Source organism: Gymnoscopelus microlampas, assembly GCF_963454915.1.
Source record: "Gymnoscopelus microlampas genome assembly, chromosome: 18".
NCBI classification, from domain to species: Eukaryota; Metazoa; Chordata; class Actinopteri; order Myctophiformes; family Myctophidae; genus Gymnoscopelus; species Gymnoscopelus microlampas.
The window spans coordinates 36,368,096-36,386,811 of record NC_139955.1 but is presented as its reverse complement, the minus strand read 5'-3'; the positions used below and the strand labels follow the sequence as shown (position 1 = coordinate 36,386,811).

Below are 18,716 nucleotides of genomic sequence, written 5' to 3'. Positions count from 1 at the left end.
TGTGACTCAAAATACACATCATCCGTTTATTTAGTCACTCCCATTCAAATATTGAATATGGAGTTTTACATGTTGATGGTACAGATTATTCTCATCAGCAATCTACTTAACATAAAACATCTACATGGTTGAAGGAACACTGTGAACCAACGTAGAGATAATAATCTAATTTAGGGCCAAAGAAAATATGTAAGCAGCAAAGTGTTAACATGTGAAGGTCACTGCCAAACTGCAATACAATTAGATGTTTTTTTTCCTAGCATAGACTCACTTTGAACGTTTATAATGCTTTGGTTATGGTAGTCAGTGGTGGTTTCCCACCACTGACTACTAGTAGACTATACTCAGCTCTTTTAAAAGGAGTGTTTCTCTTTAAAACGCTTCTGGGATAATTTTAAATGGCTTAATTTGATATTTAGATATTTGTCATTCATTTGATCAGACACACCCCCCTCTTAAGCCCATGTCAGGATGTTAGACTCATTGAAAACACGTGTTGCTGCTTCTGGTGACTGATATAACCTTATAATGCTCTAAATTACTTTTTTCTTTTTCAAAAAACAAAACAAAATACTTAAAGAAATTGTATTGTATGTAATATGTTTATATGGTGATGTATGCAATGCATTAGCTTTAGTTTAGTTAAGTTTATTTGAAACGTAACAATAAAGTCCAGGACTTATTTACATTGTGGTGCACTCCCAATCTTCCGCTGTAATCTGAAGACTCACCTCTTCAGACTCCACCTATGCCCATAGCACTTGCCGTACCACTTTCCCTAGCCTTGACGACCTTGCGGCTTATTCTAAGGCTAAAATGTAATTTAGATAGCATGTTATATAGACAGATGCCAGGCTCATTTATAGACCTGTTATGCTATAGTGTGTATATAGTTTCAATGTACAGATTATTGATTTTTCAAATTATACTGTTTAGACTGATTATAGGTTCTTGGTTTACCTATGATCCTAGATCATTGGTTCTCAAAGTGGGGTCCTTGAGGGAGTTCCAGGGGGTCCCCAGCTAAATGATGGATAGTTAATCAAATGGACCCTTATGGGTCTGTAACTCTGAGAGTGTACAAATGGAACCAAATGGACCCTAACGTGTCCATGTGGTTCCATTTGTACACTCAGAGTTAAATTAACATTGATTTTACAAGATAAATTGGGGTCCCAGAGATAGAAATGCCATTAAATGGGGGGTCCGTAGCCTAATGCATGTCAAACTGGGGGTCCTCTGAATTAAAATGGTTAAAAATCACTGCTAGAGACATAAAAACTTCTCATATGTGGGTCATATCTGGCATATTTTTTCAGATGGGGGTCCGCGGGCTAATAAGTGTCAATTTGGGGGTCCTTGACATTAAAAAGTTTGAGAACCACTGTCCTAGATTACTATTTATATGCATTTGATGTATTACCTCGTGTTTACATTGCTTACTGTAAATCGGATTAAGAACATCTGCTAAATACCTAAATTGTAAATTGTCCTCTTACACATAGACTAAAAAGGAATTGTCTAACAGTCAAATTTACAACAAATGAATAAATCAAAATCTGGTCAGCTATAAGTCTGACCAGGTTGTTATGCCATATTCTTTGAAATCATGTGATTATTTGTGGGTCAGTGGGTGTGACTGATCATTGCATCATTGGGTGGGAACCCCCCTGGCTGGTCCTTTGGGTATAAAGAGGAAATAGAACAAAAGTTGTTCTTCCCTTACTCAGGAGTCAGGACCACATTTAAGAAAATAAAAGGTTGTTGCTCAAGTTCTCCGCCAGGCCGGGTTCCCTATACCCAGGGGTCATGGGGTGCAGCCATCGTTACATGGGGAAGCTGCGGGGAGAAATTGAAATTGAGTTTCTGTACGACGGAAGGTGAAACTAACACATCTGCAGTGGTTGGAGGTGGTCTCTCTACTATTTAATTCAGAAATTTAGACCCTGGTGTCAGGTAGGACCCTTACTGGTTGACAAGTAGTACTGCCTGAAGCTCATAGGCACAATATCTCTCCTGGCCTTGCAGGTGTTCCGTCGGTAGAAGTTTGGTCTCCCACCCAGGAAACCAGGGCTCAAATCCCATGTATGACGCAAGGGGCAAACCCCCTTTGCTGTAATTCTTGCTGGGTTCTCATTCAGCCTGCTGTTCCTATTAATGGCCCAGCAGATGTCGTTATTTCACCTTCTACCGTTTGCAATACATTATAATCTCTCTATAAGTCAATGAGGTCTGGACGAACGAATGGCTAGTTTAAAGTCTTTTTCAAATCATCATGATATGCGTTTAGTAAATGATGGTCCCATTAATTTTTAAATTAATGATAAGTAGGGTATGGTTCTACCTGATTGTGTTCAGCTTAGTAGAGTAAAAAACTTTCATTTTAAATGGACTCTAACCCATTTGTAACTCGGATACTATACAAATAGAACCAAATGGACTTTTACAATTTTAATTCTATTTGTTCAAAGAGTTAAATTAACACACAGGGTTTTACAAGTGGGGATTAGGGACTTTTGCTCAAGTGAGCCAGCTGTGTAGGCTATTGCAATAATAAGTGGGGCTTTCGTTTCCCCTTCTGCTGTGGTTTTCTTTGATAGACTGTGAATTTCCAGTAAATGGTAGGGGGGGGCATTGTTATGCCACAGTGTGGACACGGTTCAAGAAACACTCACCTTCCAAACAGGCCAAGATAAGACAAGATAAGACACTTATACCCTAAGGACTACAGTGAAGACTTGTTGAAGGACAGAAGAGTCTGCTTTGAATTATCAGCCCAAGTGGATGATGGGAATTTCCATCACAGAAAATGAAATTGTTTTTTCTAAAACATGAAACAAATCCTGGAAATTAAATGACTAACACAAGTCCAGCCCAGTAGGAAACCCAGCTCAGACAGTCCTGCTAAAGCATCCTCCTCTTCTATCATACATGTCTGCAAAGACTGGGAGGTTATGAGCTGAACTTGTCCAATTATCAAATACCTCCTCCCTCTGCCCCCTTCACTCTACTACTACTACTCCCCTCCAGCTCCAGGCCAGTCATACCAGGGAGCTCTGAGGAAGTATTAGTCATTATATGTACAATGCCTTTAGGAGGTGAATGGAATTTTAATGGACAAGTTGTGGGAGTGTCATGCTGTTACGCACAAGATTAAAACGTGTCTTGCCTTTTCTTTTATCGGATCAATGTATACAGAACATTCTGATCAGGACTTATGTTTACCATATCAACCTACATAGGAGACATCTTGGAGTTGTTGTTTGATTTCTTTGATGCAATTTCTATTTCTATTCTTCTATTTCTAAGTTCATGCTGTGCCATTCGAGATGAATATATCTTTTATGGCCTTTTCATATCATCATTGATAACATCCACCACACCCTACACAGACGTCTGCACTCACCAGTAGTGCATGTTAGCCTCCAGTGTTTGGTTGTTATGACAACCAGGATTGAGAAAGACAGCGTTTGTAAAGGGGAAATTAATGATCAAGTCATAGCATTTCTTGGTAATATTGGCTACATCGTAAGGATGTCCTGAAAGTGAAATTCTCTCAGTGTTCCCGGAAAAGACAAACAGCAATGGAAAAGTGTGACTTGCCACTGACCTTTCTCTTCCCTCTTTCCCTTCCACAGAGGAAAAGGAAAGCCCTATCTCATGGAGATAAATGGTCATATCTCTGCGGGACACGCAGCAACTGGAAGTCACTCCCTGAAAAAAGGTGCCTTATCTCCATGAACAGGGCCCTTGGTTTTGACCATTAGGCCCATTAGAATAATGATAGTGTCTTGATTTTGCCAATACATACAGAGAGGGCCAAGATTTCATCCCACAAGAACAATGAAAACATATTTAGTGAACTCCTCACAGCTGTGCACAGGAGTTGATCAACGACAATTGAATATGTCTTTTTGGAATTCTTACGCGCTAATACAACATAAAGGTACACAAATGTCTGTGTGAGCTCTACTCTAGGCAGTCAGCTGCTTTTATGGTCACTGGGGGGGCTGTTCTTTGGCGAACACAATGGCATCATTGACCCCACAAGACACTCGCACGCAGTGGGTCAGTAACGCAAGTCATTGCGATTAAACTCTCTGGCGTTATGCGAGATATGTGCGATGATGGTTCCATGGAGTTTCAACAGGTGCTGCTGTTTTCTGGCTCTTCTCTTGGCTCTAAACACACACACTACACTGTCTGCTCCTGACTTCTCTGGTGAGTGCATTTTGACGTTTCAGAATTTCTTAGAAGTATGGGGCAAAGTCAGGAGGTTGATCTGTTCAATTTGGCAGTGCAAATGGTGCAAAGGAAGCTCCTGAAAGACATCAAGAATCCCCTCGTTTATCTTCTGCATATCCGGTGCTACAAACAGCTGCGATGGCATGCTGAGCCACCAGAACCAGGGGTTAGGAGAGTGTTGAACCTGTCCTCTGTGTTCTTGTAAATGATCCAGAACAGGATCAGAATGGGCTATCTCAGCATATTGAAGCAAAGCCAAGTCTTCCGGGGGGTACTTTCAAAGCAATAAACAAAATACACTTGAGATTAATGCATAGGTAGGAGGAATACTAGAAATACAGTTTGCTGACTTTTTTATGATAATGCTGATTTGTTCCCACAGGACAGAGAACCAGTCTCTGCAAGTATGACGACGCTTGCCTTTATCAATGATACCTATTGTCAACAATCCAGCCCAGATGTCTATATGACCCTGATAAAGATCTGTATCTGCTTATGTCTTAGAGAGTTCTAATAATAGTTCATTGTGAGCGAGTGCCTGGTACTCTGTTGCACTCTGAAGCCTGCCACTGAGGCACACAGCCAGGAAGACGTGTACACACATACACATGTAGGGGACAACGGCAGGAAGTGCAATGGGAGGGGAGCCTTAGATGACCATTCACTGTCTATATTTACTTGGCCCAATGCGTTTGTATCCATGAGGTCAAATGTTGTCTTGGAGAACTGCGCCCTGTGTTTGGGACACCACCCACTTGTCAACCAGAGCAGGGAGGGGACAAATAAGCATCTAATACATCCGTAAAAGTGTGCCTTATTGAGAACTGAGTCAGTCAATCATTCCCTGTTTTATTAACGTGTCATGTCAGGTTTAATTGTAATACATTCAAACATAAGATCACACTTTTAGTTATATGGCTTATGTCATGGTGCACTTCTGCTTCTATAGATATGATTCAAATATGGCTGATATGATGAATAAAGTATATTCTAATCTTGAGATAAATGGCACATTAAACCACTCCCCTTCAGATTAGATAAGAAAGTGATTACATGCACGCTGGCTTTGTATCATTATACAATTACAATGCTGAATCTGTTAGTCATTTCCCTCTCTTTAATTCATAATGTAAAACACACTGAAGTCCACAAACTTCTGAGGTCCACAAACTTCTGAAAACCTACTATTACACCACCAAAAACATATCACACGTACGATAGGTTCCTACTATTACATTTGCACCAACTTGTATTATCTTCCAGTATACCTCCACACAATTCTGAAGAACCACACCACCCATGCCTGTGATGGGGCCACACTCCGCATCAAGTGTCCCTCAAGGACATCTATAGCCGTCCTATCAGCATTCTATGGACGACGTGTGCCAAGTCAACATTTATGCCCCACTGCTAACACAACCACACCTGTGGAGGACGACACTGAGTGTACGTCTTCCATTGCTATGGAGGTAACCATCTGATGATCTGATGTCGTCATTTTATGAAAGCAAAGCTCTATACCTCACTATTACTGCAACTATTGATTATTTTCTCAGCGATTATTCTATTATTACTTGTTTAATTAATTCATCAATTAGTATATCAGGGGTGTAGACCAAAATCTACACTGTAAAATCCTCAGTGTTCACTTAACTTGATACACATTTGTATGCTCTCAGAGTTACAGACCTGTAGGGGTCCATTTGGATACACCGCTCTATATAGAGGAGTTCAGCCAAAGAACATGTTTTGGTATTACCTCAGTCTTTCCTTGATCAGGGAAAAACAAACCCTCCCATCTTGGCGTTGTTACTTCACTTAGCCTCATACCAAGTTTAAAACAAGTAACACTGAGTGGATGTGATAAATGGAAACTGTGTCACTGACAGTGGTTGTGTTTTCTTGTCCTTGCAGAAAGTAGTGTCAGAATGTCAGGACCGGCGCTCCTGTTATATCCCTGTCATTAGTCCAGTGTTTGGCCAAGACCCCTGCCCGCTCACCAGCAAATATCTCCTGGTTTCCTACAAATGCCGTCCAGGTATTCATTATGGTTAAAATCATATAACCAGGAAGCAAATGCTCTTGGGGTCTAGCTGTTTATAATGATTTAGGCCTACATCAATTATTTTATATGCTCAAAAGATATTTTAGATTATTTTGATTATGTACTTGTCACAAATACATACTGACATTTCTTTATTATTATTATTGTTTTATTTTGTTTTCCAGAGCACCATCGTACAAGGTTGGTGTGTGAAAATGAGCGCTTGAGGCTGGCATGCAAGAATGACACTGTCTTGGCTATCTACTCTGCCACCTTTGGACACCTACTGCATGGAAGTCCCAACTGCCCTCAGGAAACTGCCCCACATGTTGACATGGGTCTGAAACTCTCATACATGGAGCTTAAGTGCCATCTAGTGGTCAAAGTACCAATTTAAATCAATCTGACAGAGAATGGCTGTGCTTTGTTAGTCTGTTATTATTACATGAGGGTAATCCATTCACTAGAGATCCATTCACTAGAGATCAAATATATTTAACAAGTCTAAATCTGATTACAGTTCAAATGTTGGGTATCAGTGCTTTCTATGAGATTAATAACTTCAAATCACACATTTTCCCCAGAGTGTCTGTCCCCATCAGCCCTGCGGAAAGTGTCACGGAGATGTCATGGCAGAGCTAACTGTTCAGTGTTGGCAGACACTCAGACCTTCGGGGACCCCTGCTTCCCTGGCACCAGGAAACACCTGCGAGTGTCCTTCACTTGTGGTAAGTGACACGGCACAGGGAGGATGTTACTGTTTGTGAGCAGTGGTGGACAGAAACAAAGTACATTTACTTTATACTTTACATGACTATTTGTATTTTTGGATACTTACAGTATGTTATGACTTTCATTCCACTACATTTCAAGCACAAATATTGTACTTTTGACTCCACTGCATTTCTAGGACGGGAAAAAAAGTACATTATGAATTAACCACTTAAGCCCTATTTCAAATATGGTGAAAAGAGACTACAAGCTCACAACGCTTCGCAGCGTCTTTTTTCACTATTATCAATATATATTTTTACATTTTCTGGAAAATCTGTGAATTATTGGGAATATTTTACATTTTTATACAACAATGCATTGATATTAAAAGGAAAATGTACTTTGTAATTTGTACTTTAGAATTCTTAAGTATTTTTTAAATCAATACTGCAGTATCATTCACTCAAGTAGAAATTTGGCAGAGCAGCTTTCACTGTTTGTGAGGCAGCATGATTATTTGCATCAGGTCTTATGTGCAAATCTTACATTGTTTTCTTCAGTGCCTCGATACCTTCTCGAGGATGTTGTGGGTCGTGGTGGTTCCACGGATCCCTTCATGATCTCTGACTACACACATGGTAAGAATAAGACAGAATAGCCACTATTTAGTAGCGTGTAGACATTCACCGGCTTCTGAGCCCGGCCCCCTCTCACCTGCAGGCGGATGGTACACTGGCCCCAACTCCAGGCCTCAAAACATCCTCTTAACCAACTCTCTGGAGGTCTTAGAAAAAATTCTGGGTATGTGTACACACACTGACTCCTGCTATGTAAAACTAATGTGGCTCCTCCTATTCTACAGAAGACATGGGTCTTACATGTCTTATGAGAGATAGGTCTCTCAAGCCTATAATCAAAATAACATAAAGGCCGGAATGATTACCTGCATAACTGTGCATTTACTTATTTTTTTCTTATTAGTTTGACCTGTGACCTTCATAAACATATCTCCTTTACAGGTCTCCCAGAGAGAGTGGCTCTGTACTTTGTATCTGGTATCTGTGGTGGTCTAGTATTCTTGCTCTGTCTGTTTGGCCTGCGCTCCACAATAGTGAGAGATGTGAAGGGCTTGGCCTCTGACCTGAAGGACGAGTTCAGCGCGTCTCGCAGAAGACGCCGGGAGCTCATGGAGGATCTCTATGACGATGACGTCTCAGACACCTCCTCCTTCCGCCGCCTGACACAGTCCTACCGCATGGCGGACAGCCTCAGTCCATCCGTGACCACCGTGGAGATGGTGGAGTGCGAGTGGCAAGAGCCAAGGAACCTGCCCAATGGAGATATCTGGCCGCATCGAGACTCCAGCCCTTACGCCATACACAAGATTAAGGCCTTCAGTACCTGAGGGGTTAAATATACCTATACCTTAGTAATGGAAAATCCACAACATTTAGGTTACTGTTGAACTGTAATTGCTTGAACACTGTCTGGTTTAGTATGGTTGTGCTCCTGTGTTTAGATCCCACTCAGGACCTGTTGTGTGCAGGCATGTGTCATCCCCCTCTCTGCTAAGTCTTTTCAGTATTTAGACTACACTATCCAACAAAAAGGCCATACAAATAATGTTGACATTACATTAAATTGTGTCTCTGTTTGCATAATACATAACTACGAGGTTCCCCTAACAGTTAAACGTGTAACAAGTCACATGGAAGCCTTAACTCCTGCCAATAGATGGCAGTATAACATTACTCATACAGTAACAGTAGGTCCAGTGGTTTTTGGTCTCAGTTGATTGTAACTATTTTCTGGTGAGAAGACTAGCATACTTGAGGTAATGGATCACGTCATGTAGGAGGAGTAGCTCACATTTGTACAAAACTCAAGTCATAATTAAATAAAGATGAAACTGTAGTAGAATGACATATGTGTGTCACTCACTTCATTGATCATCTTACTTAAAGTCAACTCAGAGGATATTGAAGGATATTAAAAGAGCGGCCTTCAAGTTCAGACAGTAGCCTACGACAATGTAGGGGTCAGTCAGTGGTGTAAAGTAACTGTACATTTACTGTACTTAAGTACAATTTTGAGATACTTTTACTCCACTTTGCAGGAGGGGTGAACAATTGTATATAATATAGAGGGGGTCCCTGCTTCATCTCTCTCAGCTAGGGGGTCCTTGGCCTGAAAATGTTGAAGACCCCTGTTCTAGAGGATAATTTACAGAAAATAACTCACTGAACAGTAATGTAGTGGAGCAGGAGAGGAATATATGGTATGTTACACATTGAAGTAATCTGTATCCTTGAGGTAAAAGTAGGCCTATAACATTCACTAAGTAAAAAAGATATTCAACTGCATGAAAAGTAAATATACTTTAATCTATACATTTACATACACAACATTGTGACAACAAACTTATGTCCAAAACCGTTTCTTTTTAAGCCCATTTAAAAATAATAGTGAAAATAGCCAATCTACAAGCTGACAACAGTAGACACGTTGCTGCCTTGTAGGTCTGCTGAAATAGTGAAAATAGCCGATCTACCAGCCCTGAAACATGACTGTCATACCATGACAGTCATGGAACCACTTGTTCCTGGTTTGCGAATTATTTTGTACATGCAAAATTGCTGCTATACAAAAACGTATTGTTACTGCACTGTTTCTTATTTGTAATAAAATATCACATCACAAGGTATTCTTCATTTTATAAATGGTCCAGTATATTATTAATTCATATCAGCCACTGTATTCCAGTGGGGCAAGGCAGCCTACTATAAGTCTTAAACAAAATAGATGTCACATGTATAAAATATATAAAACATAACCCTAACCCTCAACAGTGGGATAAAATCAATATGGTAACATCTTATGCAAATGAGCCATGCGGTCAAATGTAAACAAACCGCTAGTGCAGTCTGGATCTGTCATGACCATCATGGATGAACTTCAACCTGGTGTTTGCACTGTGAGTTCTTTATGTAGATGTGACAGTTGTAAATGTAAAGAACTCACAGAACGTTCAGATTTCAAAAATAAAGTGCTGACTCTCAAGCCACGGATATAACAAGTTGAGGCGCACGGCTCCAAGTACCCGCATCTTCCGTATTGTTCAATAAAAAGCATTTTAATCCGATCGGCGGCCATTTTTTTCTTTGTAAAGTAACAGAGTGCAGTACAACTTACAACAACATTGGAGAAAATAGCTGGCGATCGGATTAAAAAGCTTTTTATTGAACAATACGGAAGATACGGGTACTTACACCAGTGCACTTTAACTTGTTATATCGGTGGCTTGAGGGTCAACACTTTATATTTGAAATCTGAACGTTTATGTAGATGTGGCAGTAAATGTAAAAAAAAAACAAAAAATAGGAACAAGTGGTTCTATGTCGCTTGTGACAGACGAGCGTCATGTGAACCATGGCTACTATTTTCACTACTTTTGTGCAACAAAACATCCTCAGAGGATGACAATACCCGTGTCAGCAAGTGTCCATTCATCAAAGATCTCAAATAAGTGGCAATTGTTTGTTTTTCACGTCGGAAAGCTGCATGCAGACCAGATAAGGTGGTTCATTCTCTGACTCCCCATAGCCCCCCATAACCTGCCTACGGTATTCGGTAATTTGTACCCACACATTAATGCAAGTACCGCTTCCGTATCCGCTTTAGACCCAGACTGGATCAGCAACCTGCAAAGACGAAGCCCCCTCTAGAGTAGCTTTAAGAATAACTGTTATCCAAAGACATTTAATAATTAGCTCCTACCTAGCTCTGAGTCTAATTCATAAGAAAGAAATTCTGATTCCTCTGCGTCTGATTCCTCATCAGCACTGGATAGCACTGTGTTGTCCGTTTCCTTGGCAGCGTTGGCTTTGCTCATGCTGGACTTTAACTCATTGAAGCTCTTATACAGTTCCGGTTGCGTCTGTACCTACGACAAAACACACATACACAAAAAAAGAAATATGGTATATTAGATTACATATTCTAGATAAACTTCAAGTTGCAGTGGTGTCCGTGGCGGGCGGGGCGGCCGGATTATGAAAAGATATGCCCAACACCCACGCAAATCAGCATGTCACATGCCCATATATGGAGATACCAATGGGTGTGTGCCCAGGAGAGAGAGGGAGGGGGAGGGAGGGAGACATCCTATTTCAACCATGCAATAGCCCAATGCTGGGTACTGAAACCTGTTATTTGCACTGACAATACACAAGTCGCTTTGTAATGCGTCCATTGGTGACGCGTTGTCAGCGCAATATCCCTGGAAATACAGTGAAAGCAGAAATCGTGGTATAATTCATCAGCCAAACAGGGTTAATTGTGTGCTTTCACAGCCTAGGTTTTTTTTAAAGTACTCACTCTGATCAGCCTCTGAACTCTTCAAACACAGCCCTACAGTATAAGTTTTGTTTAAATTATCATTGTGTATAAACACTGAAGCCAAAGAGGCTTGAATTTTGACAGCAGCATGCAAAGACTTAAGTCATCAACAAATGCATCCGTGAGGTTAAATCCACCTTCATCCACGAGAAAAACTGCTGCGTTGTTCGCCGACAAGTAGTGTGGTCCCTTTCAGACTGCGAGTAGAACAAGTCTAGGGCCCACTTCGCCCGTCCAAGCTCCGTTATTTCCTTGGGTCTAGGTCCCACTTCACCCGTCCAAGCTCCGAATATATTTTATCCCCAGCCGAGACATGGTAACGCCCGTACTGACCTTAGAGGTTTGGGGTCGATACCCTTTGCTTTCATCTCAGCACGGAACGTTTTCTTTCTGCCTTTGGTTCTTAGACGACCATTGAGGAACTCCAGAAACCGTGTCAGGTCATTTAGGAACTTCTCATCTATACGGAAATTGCCTGGTCAAGGAGAGAATAATGGGAGATTGAGAGATGATGGTTGGTTATGGAGAAAGACAACTAGAATTCTATGGTGTCAAGTCTATCAGCCTGCCCAGCAATCATGTGTGCTCAACTAATCCATCATACAGCACAACTCCAATCGCTAACCTTTGTCAGTGTTCATCAACCTTTTTTGAGCGCTTTATGAATAAGACAATGTGTTATAACTCAAACTTCTAGCTGTGAGGCGACAGTGCTACCGACTGCACCACCGTGCCCCCTCTAGAGTAGCTTTAAGAATAAATGTTATCCAAAGACATTTTAAATAAATCTAATGTTAACTTGAGAGTGAGGGCCTCAAGAATGAATAAACAGATGAATAATTAGCTCCTACCTAGCTCTGAGTCTAATTCACGAGAAAGAATGTCTGCTTCTGTGTCTGACTCATCAGCACTGGGTGAGGAATACATGTTGTCCTTTTCCTTGGCACCGTTAACGTCGTCCTGTGGCGTCAACTCTGTTATCCTTATCCAGAAAGCAGAGGAGGCAGTTTACAAAAGGAACATGACGGTCTAAGCTAAAGCATGAAGCGGACCATGGTGTGCTGGATTTATTTTATTTAAAAACGGTTGATTCCCCACATTCTCCTATTATGTCCACCTTTAAAATAACTACATATTTAGAATATAAGACAGTGTTTTTTCAATGGTCAAGGTGACTGGACAACCATGGACAAATAATAACCTCTTACTTACTTTTCCCTGAGTGTTTCCATATTGGTCTGACAGAGGTGAAAACTAAAGAAACAGAAAGCATAAACACACAATCAATAAACTGTCATAAAACACGTCTCCCACATAACCAATAAAAAGTGCATATCAAACCACAAATACAGCATAACCAAACAATAAAAGCCCACAATAAGATGACAAACCAACAAAACATAAAAATAACATTCACCTTTTCCCTCTCCTGCTAGGTGCTAACCAGGTGCCTTTCCAGTGGCATGTCCGTCACTCCATCCATAAAACAGGGGTTACTAAACCCCCCCCTCCCCTTCCTGGATGAGAACACCAGGCCCACAAAGTCATCTTCAACTCAGTCCTCTGATAGTAGTCCAGCCTCGTCAGCTCCCCCACCACCTAATCACACACAAAAGAAACGTAACAATAATTGAACATATTACATATTTGCAATGTATTGTTATTCACCATTGATTATGACATCTGAACCTCTGTGGGGTTTAAATAGCTACACCTATTGCTTAATGGTGTATTGACAGAATAATGTTAAGCTTTGGATTTACGTTTGAAACCGTAAACATTGATTCCGTGGGGACTGATTAGATTAATTCATTAGACCAGGGGTCTTCAACGTTTTCAGGCCAAGGATCCCCTAGCTGAGAGAGAGATGAAGCAGGGACCCCCTACTCTATATTGTATAAAAGTGTGTTTCAGATTAAAGTTTTTTTTTTACTTAGTCCGCTCTTTTTTCCCTCTTAGTCTACTCTTTTTTCCCTCTACACCTATAGCCTCTTTGCCAAAAATAGCCGATCTACAAGCTCTCAACGCTGTTGAGGGTTAGGGTTATGTTTTATATATTTTGTTTAAGACTTACAGTAGGCTGCCTTGCCCCACTGGAATACAGTGACTGATATGAATTAATAATATACTGGACCATACTAAAATGAAGAATACCTTGTGATGTCAGTGACATTTTATTACAAATGAAAAATAGTACTCACATTTCCACTTTTTTTATACACAAAAAACGCTTTACATTTATCGTTCAATTTGGGTGTCCTAGACAAAGCATGAACATTTTTTTTTATTTACAAGCGACTTTACATAACAAGCCCGAAGTCGCTTGCTGCTGAGGTAGAACATGAACATCTTAAAACAAAAATAAAAATAAAACGGGCATCGTCTTCCCGAAGCCTTATTCATACTTAAGTCGAAGTCAATGGACAGGCACTGGACACAGTGTCTAGCTTCAAATACCTCGGAGCAATCGTGTCCGATTAGGGATCCAAACGGGAAGTCCTTGCCAGAATTGCTCAAACAACTGCTGCCCTGGCAAAACTCAAGCCCATATGGAAAGACAAAAACATCAGTCTGGCATAAAAAAATGAGACCAATGCGCTCACTTGTCATCGCAATCTTTCTATACGCTTGTGAAACTTGGACCCTGAGCTCCAGAAGAGAATACAGAGCATGGAGATGAGATGCTACAGAAGACTCATGGGTCAACACAGAAAAGCAAAACCACAGTCGGCTGGTGCTGACTTTATAGCTGACTGCTGGGCTTGATTGTCATGGGCTCCAGCTGACTGACTAATTAAGCAATCGAATTCAGCTGGCCTTGCCAATCAGTGGTACTCCACTGCCTTCAAATGGCCATTTTCACAACATGCTTTGAAGGTCAAGCCCATATGGAAAGACAAAAACATCAGTCTGGCATCAAAAATGAGACTAATGCGCTCACTTGTCATCTCAATCTTTCTATACGCTTGTGAAACTTGGACCCTACAGCAAAGCTCCAGAAGAGAATACAGAGCATGGAGATGAGATGCTACAGAAGACTCATGGGTATTTCCTACACCCAACATGTCACCAACGAGGAAGTCCGGCAAAAGATCAGCCAAGCCATCGGGCATCGGCCCACATGATGACCTGTTTACTACTGTCATAAAGATAAAACTGAGGTGGTACGGTCCGGACACATCACCAGATCCTCAGGCCTTGCAAAGACCATCCTGCAAGGCACCGTACAAGGTGGCAGGAGACGAGGGAGACAGAAGAAAATATGGTAAGATAACATCGGAGAATGGACTCACTTGAAACTCAGTGAGGCAATGAGAGCTGCCGAGGACAGAGAGGGATGGAGAGCTTGTCAACAGATCGTCTGTGGTGCCCCAACGAGAACGACCCTCCGGGGTTATGGGATAGGTGAGGGTGAGGTGAAGTCGAACGACGGGGCGTGTCGCCTGCCCGAAAATAACACCACGGGTCAGTTAGTTACGGAACTTGGTGAGAGGCAGCAGCTCATCGGTTCTCTTCATGTCCTGGACACGCTGGAGAGTCTGCTCGTCCATGGCCTGGTAGCAGCGTCTGGCGTAGTCCAGGAGCCTGTCCTTCGACGCCTCGAACTCGCCCACCTCAGCTAGCTGCGGGGACCAGAAAGTACATGTGGTTTTATAACCCATCTAAGCAGTGGCGTGCACAGACATTTTGAGGTGCAGGTGCTCAAGTAAATTATACTTTTTTGTTGACTTGGTCTGCTCTTTTTTTCCCCTCTACACCTATACCTCTTTGCCAAAAATAGCCGATCTACAAGCTGTGGGCTTGTAGATCTGCTATTTTTGGCTAAAGTTCTCCTCAGAAAAGGGATGCTAGGTTTCGAGTGGTTATGGTAAAAAGAAAAGTCATATCACATAAAGATTTGGCGGACCCCCTGTAGTAACTCTGAGGACCCCCTAGGGGTCCCGGACCCTCTGTTGAAGACCCCTGCATTAGACACATGTCTATAGCTAATGTTCTCTATGGTCAGTGATTACTAGGGTTTGATTTGACTGACTAATTAAGCAATCGAATTCATCTGGCCTTGCCAATCAGTGGTACTCCACTGCCTTCAACTGGCCTTTTTCACAACATGCTTTGAAGGTAGTTTTCGCCATGTTTAAGCTTTCAAAAGTATTTTTTTGGTGATGAAGATATATTACCTTGTGATCGAGAGTCCTCTTCATGCACTTCATGTATGCCACCTGTTCGGGGTATATTCTCTCGTGCGGGAACAGCACACTCAGGCCTTCGATGTCCAGCCTTGAAGACATTTGCACAAACAAATATGTACTCACAACCAAGAGACGCACACATGCAGGTCTGCACAGAAAACAAAAAAACTCTGCAGGCTGGTGCTGATTTTATAGCTGACTGCTAGGCTTGATTGTCATGGGCTCCAGCTGACTGACTAATTGCCAATCAGTGGTACTCCACTGCCCTCAATTGGCCTTTTTCACAACATGCTTTGAAGGTAAAGCCACCACCATCAGTGACAGAGCTCAAAGTATATCTAGGGCTCTTGAATTTCTATAACAAGTTCTTGCCAAATCTGTCTACATTACTAGCACCTTTGCACAAGCTTCATGTCATGGGGACCAGAACAAGAAGCAGCATTCAAGCAATCAAAAGAACTGTTACAGTCCAGCAGTGTATTGGTGCACTATGATGAAACCAAGGAGTTGTGTGGGGGGCCTGGGGGCGGTTCTGGCTGACCGCATGGCGGATGGATCCGAAAAGCCCATTGGGTTCGTATCACGCACCCTAAATCCAGCAGAGAAAAATTATTCACAATTGGACAAAGAAGGGCTGGCTGTGATATTTGGGGTAAAATGTTTTCATAAATATCTGTATGGAAGGAAGTTTCAAATCTACACTGACCACAAACCATTGATACGCTTGTTCAATGAGATGAAGGCCGTGCCCCAGATGAGATCAGATGCTGAGCAGGAAAGGATAATGGAAATGCAGATGCTCTCAGCCGCCTACCATTACCTGATTGTCCAGAGGCAGCTCTCGTAGAGGACCAAGTGTTGATGCTGGCACAAGACCCCTTGATGACACATGCACAGATCAGGAGCTGGACAAGCAGAGACCCCATTCTAGCGAGAGTATGTGAGTATCTACTGAAGGGGTGGCCTGATAACATGGGGGTTGAGTTTAGTCCTTATCAGGAGCTTAGTGTTCAGGATGGGTGTGTGCTGTGGGGGGCCCGGGTAGTGATTCCACAGAAAGGCAGAGCAGCAATGTTAGAGCAACTGCATCAATCACATCCAGGCATGAGTCGAATGAAAAGTTTAGCCAGAAGCTATCTGTGGTGGTCAAATATGGACATGGACATAGAGCATAAGGTCAAGTCATGCACCACATGTCAAGAGCACAGGAAGGCTCCTGCTAGTGCACCTCTCCACCCCTGAGAGTGGCCGGACAAACCCTGGAGAAGGCTGCACATAGATTATGCAGGGCCTTTCATGGGAAAAATGTTTCTTGTGATAATAGATGCACACTCAAAGTGGATGGATGTGTATCCTGTGAGTTCAGCCACATCGGCAGCTACTATAAATTGTCTGAGGAACAGTTTTAGTATACATGGAATTCCTGAGATAATTGTTTCAGATAATGCTCAATATTTTGTCAGTGAGGCAAGTAAGCAGTTTATGGCAAAGAACAAATTCACACATATTACAGCAGCTCCTTACCACCCGTCCTCAAATGGACTAGCAGAGAGAGCTGTACAAATCTTGAAAGACCTTGTGAAAAAGAGTTCAGGTGACACATTGGAGACAACACTGAACAGGGCTCTGTTGAGTTATCGCATTACCCCCCAATCTACGACGGGGTTGTCTCCTGCTGAGATGATGATGGGCTGGAAACTCAGGTGCACATTAAATGTAATACACCCAGACCTAAAGCAGAAAGTGGAGTAAAAACAGCGACAGAGTCAGAAGGCATATCACGACAGGCATGCATCAGCTCGTAACTTTCTTTTGGGGACACAGTGTATACTAGAAATTTTGGATATGGGCCTAAATGGATTCCAGGTTTAGTACAGGAGATCACTGGACCAGTGTATTACAAGTGTTGTTGGGGAACAGCAGACAAGTGTTGTTGGGGAACAGCAGAGTGGACCGGAGACACGTGGATCAACTATTCAGCAGACAGGAGATGGATCACCCGGCAGCAGCAGCGGCAACAGCAACCGAGACGGAGGGCAACGACTGCACGGAGACCGGGGAGGGGAACGTGGGACCCCCCCAGGATAGCAGCAGCTCATCACTGGCCGAGGAGGTTTCTACGGCGACACCGGCAGAGGAGGACGAGGGAGAGAATGGTGCAGCCGGAGGGGAGCTGAGACGCTCTCACAGAAAAACGAGACCAACAGATCACTTGAAGGACTTTGTCAGGTAAAAGGATATATATATATATATATATAAAATAATGATAATAAAAAAGAACGAAGGGGAACAGACATTGCATTTTTGTTTTTGATGTCTTAAACTTAGGCATAAACTACAGTGACTGTGTGTATGCTGTTAAAGACAGACTATTAGTGGGTGACACTATAGTCAGGGAAACGGCAGGCAGTAGTGCAAATTTAAGGGGATGTTATATGGTGGGTTTACTAGGCATGTTATCGACTGTCATTACGGGGCCTGGACAGGAGGGGGCACAAGTACACAGGTACACAGACAGGCGTCTTCAATATTCAATATACTACAGTAAGTTAAGTTAATGTGTGCATAACACTTGATTGATTGATTGAATACTTTATTTAGAAAGACATGGTAAAAGTACATGGAAGTACAATTCACAATACAAGGTCCTCTAAACTGGATCGCTCATAAAAGCACTTGGCTTATTTAAAATGAGATCCCTGTGCACTCAAATCATGATGACATTTAAGAAGACATACAAATATACACTACTATGCAGGACGTCATACAATCAGTTTACAGGTTACTGGTATGAAAAACAAGAAATATGTACAATAGACAGTTTTAGGAGGAGGGGGGGGGGGGTAGGTTAAGACTTTGACAGGGGCCAATTTGCAGCCTCCTGAAGGTGATTCTTTAGTTTTGAACACAACGGGTAAATAACTTAATTGTAAATGCAAAAAAATAGAAATCATTATAGCTTATTAGAAGTCTGTTTAAAGTCAGTGTTCAGTACTCTTTTTGCAAACTTAGTTAAAAGTCCTTTTATATCCAAAGTTTGCTTTCTCACCTTTTTCTTGCCTGACATTAACATTGTAAACACATTTTATTGTTTTCTAAACTAATTAAATATTAAAGCTTTTTTA

General features: G+C 41.9%; 1 protein-coding gene across 1 annotated transcript; it reads left to right on the top strand.

The window, feature by feature from the left end:
* Positions 1 to 4,116: 4,116 nt before the first annotated feature.
* On the top strand, positions 4,117 to 8,408 carry LOC311034040 (protein eva-1 homolog C; the record flags this gene model as incomplete). Its single annotated transcript, XM_084041780.1, has 8 exons — positions 4,117 to 4,221; positions 5,509 to 5,714; positions 6,160 to 6,283; positions 6,475 to 6,627; positions 6,874 to 7,017; positions 7,564 to 7,641; positions 7,724 to 7,804; positions 8,023 to 8,408. Exons 1-8 carry the CDS (start codon positions 4,125 to 4,127, stop codon positions 8,406 to 8,408), a joined length of 1,269 nt encoding a protein of 422 aa, XP_083897906.1. The 5' UTR covers positions 4,117 to 4,124.
* Positions 8,409 to 18,716: the final 10,308 nt, after the last annotated feature.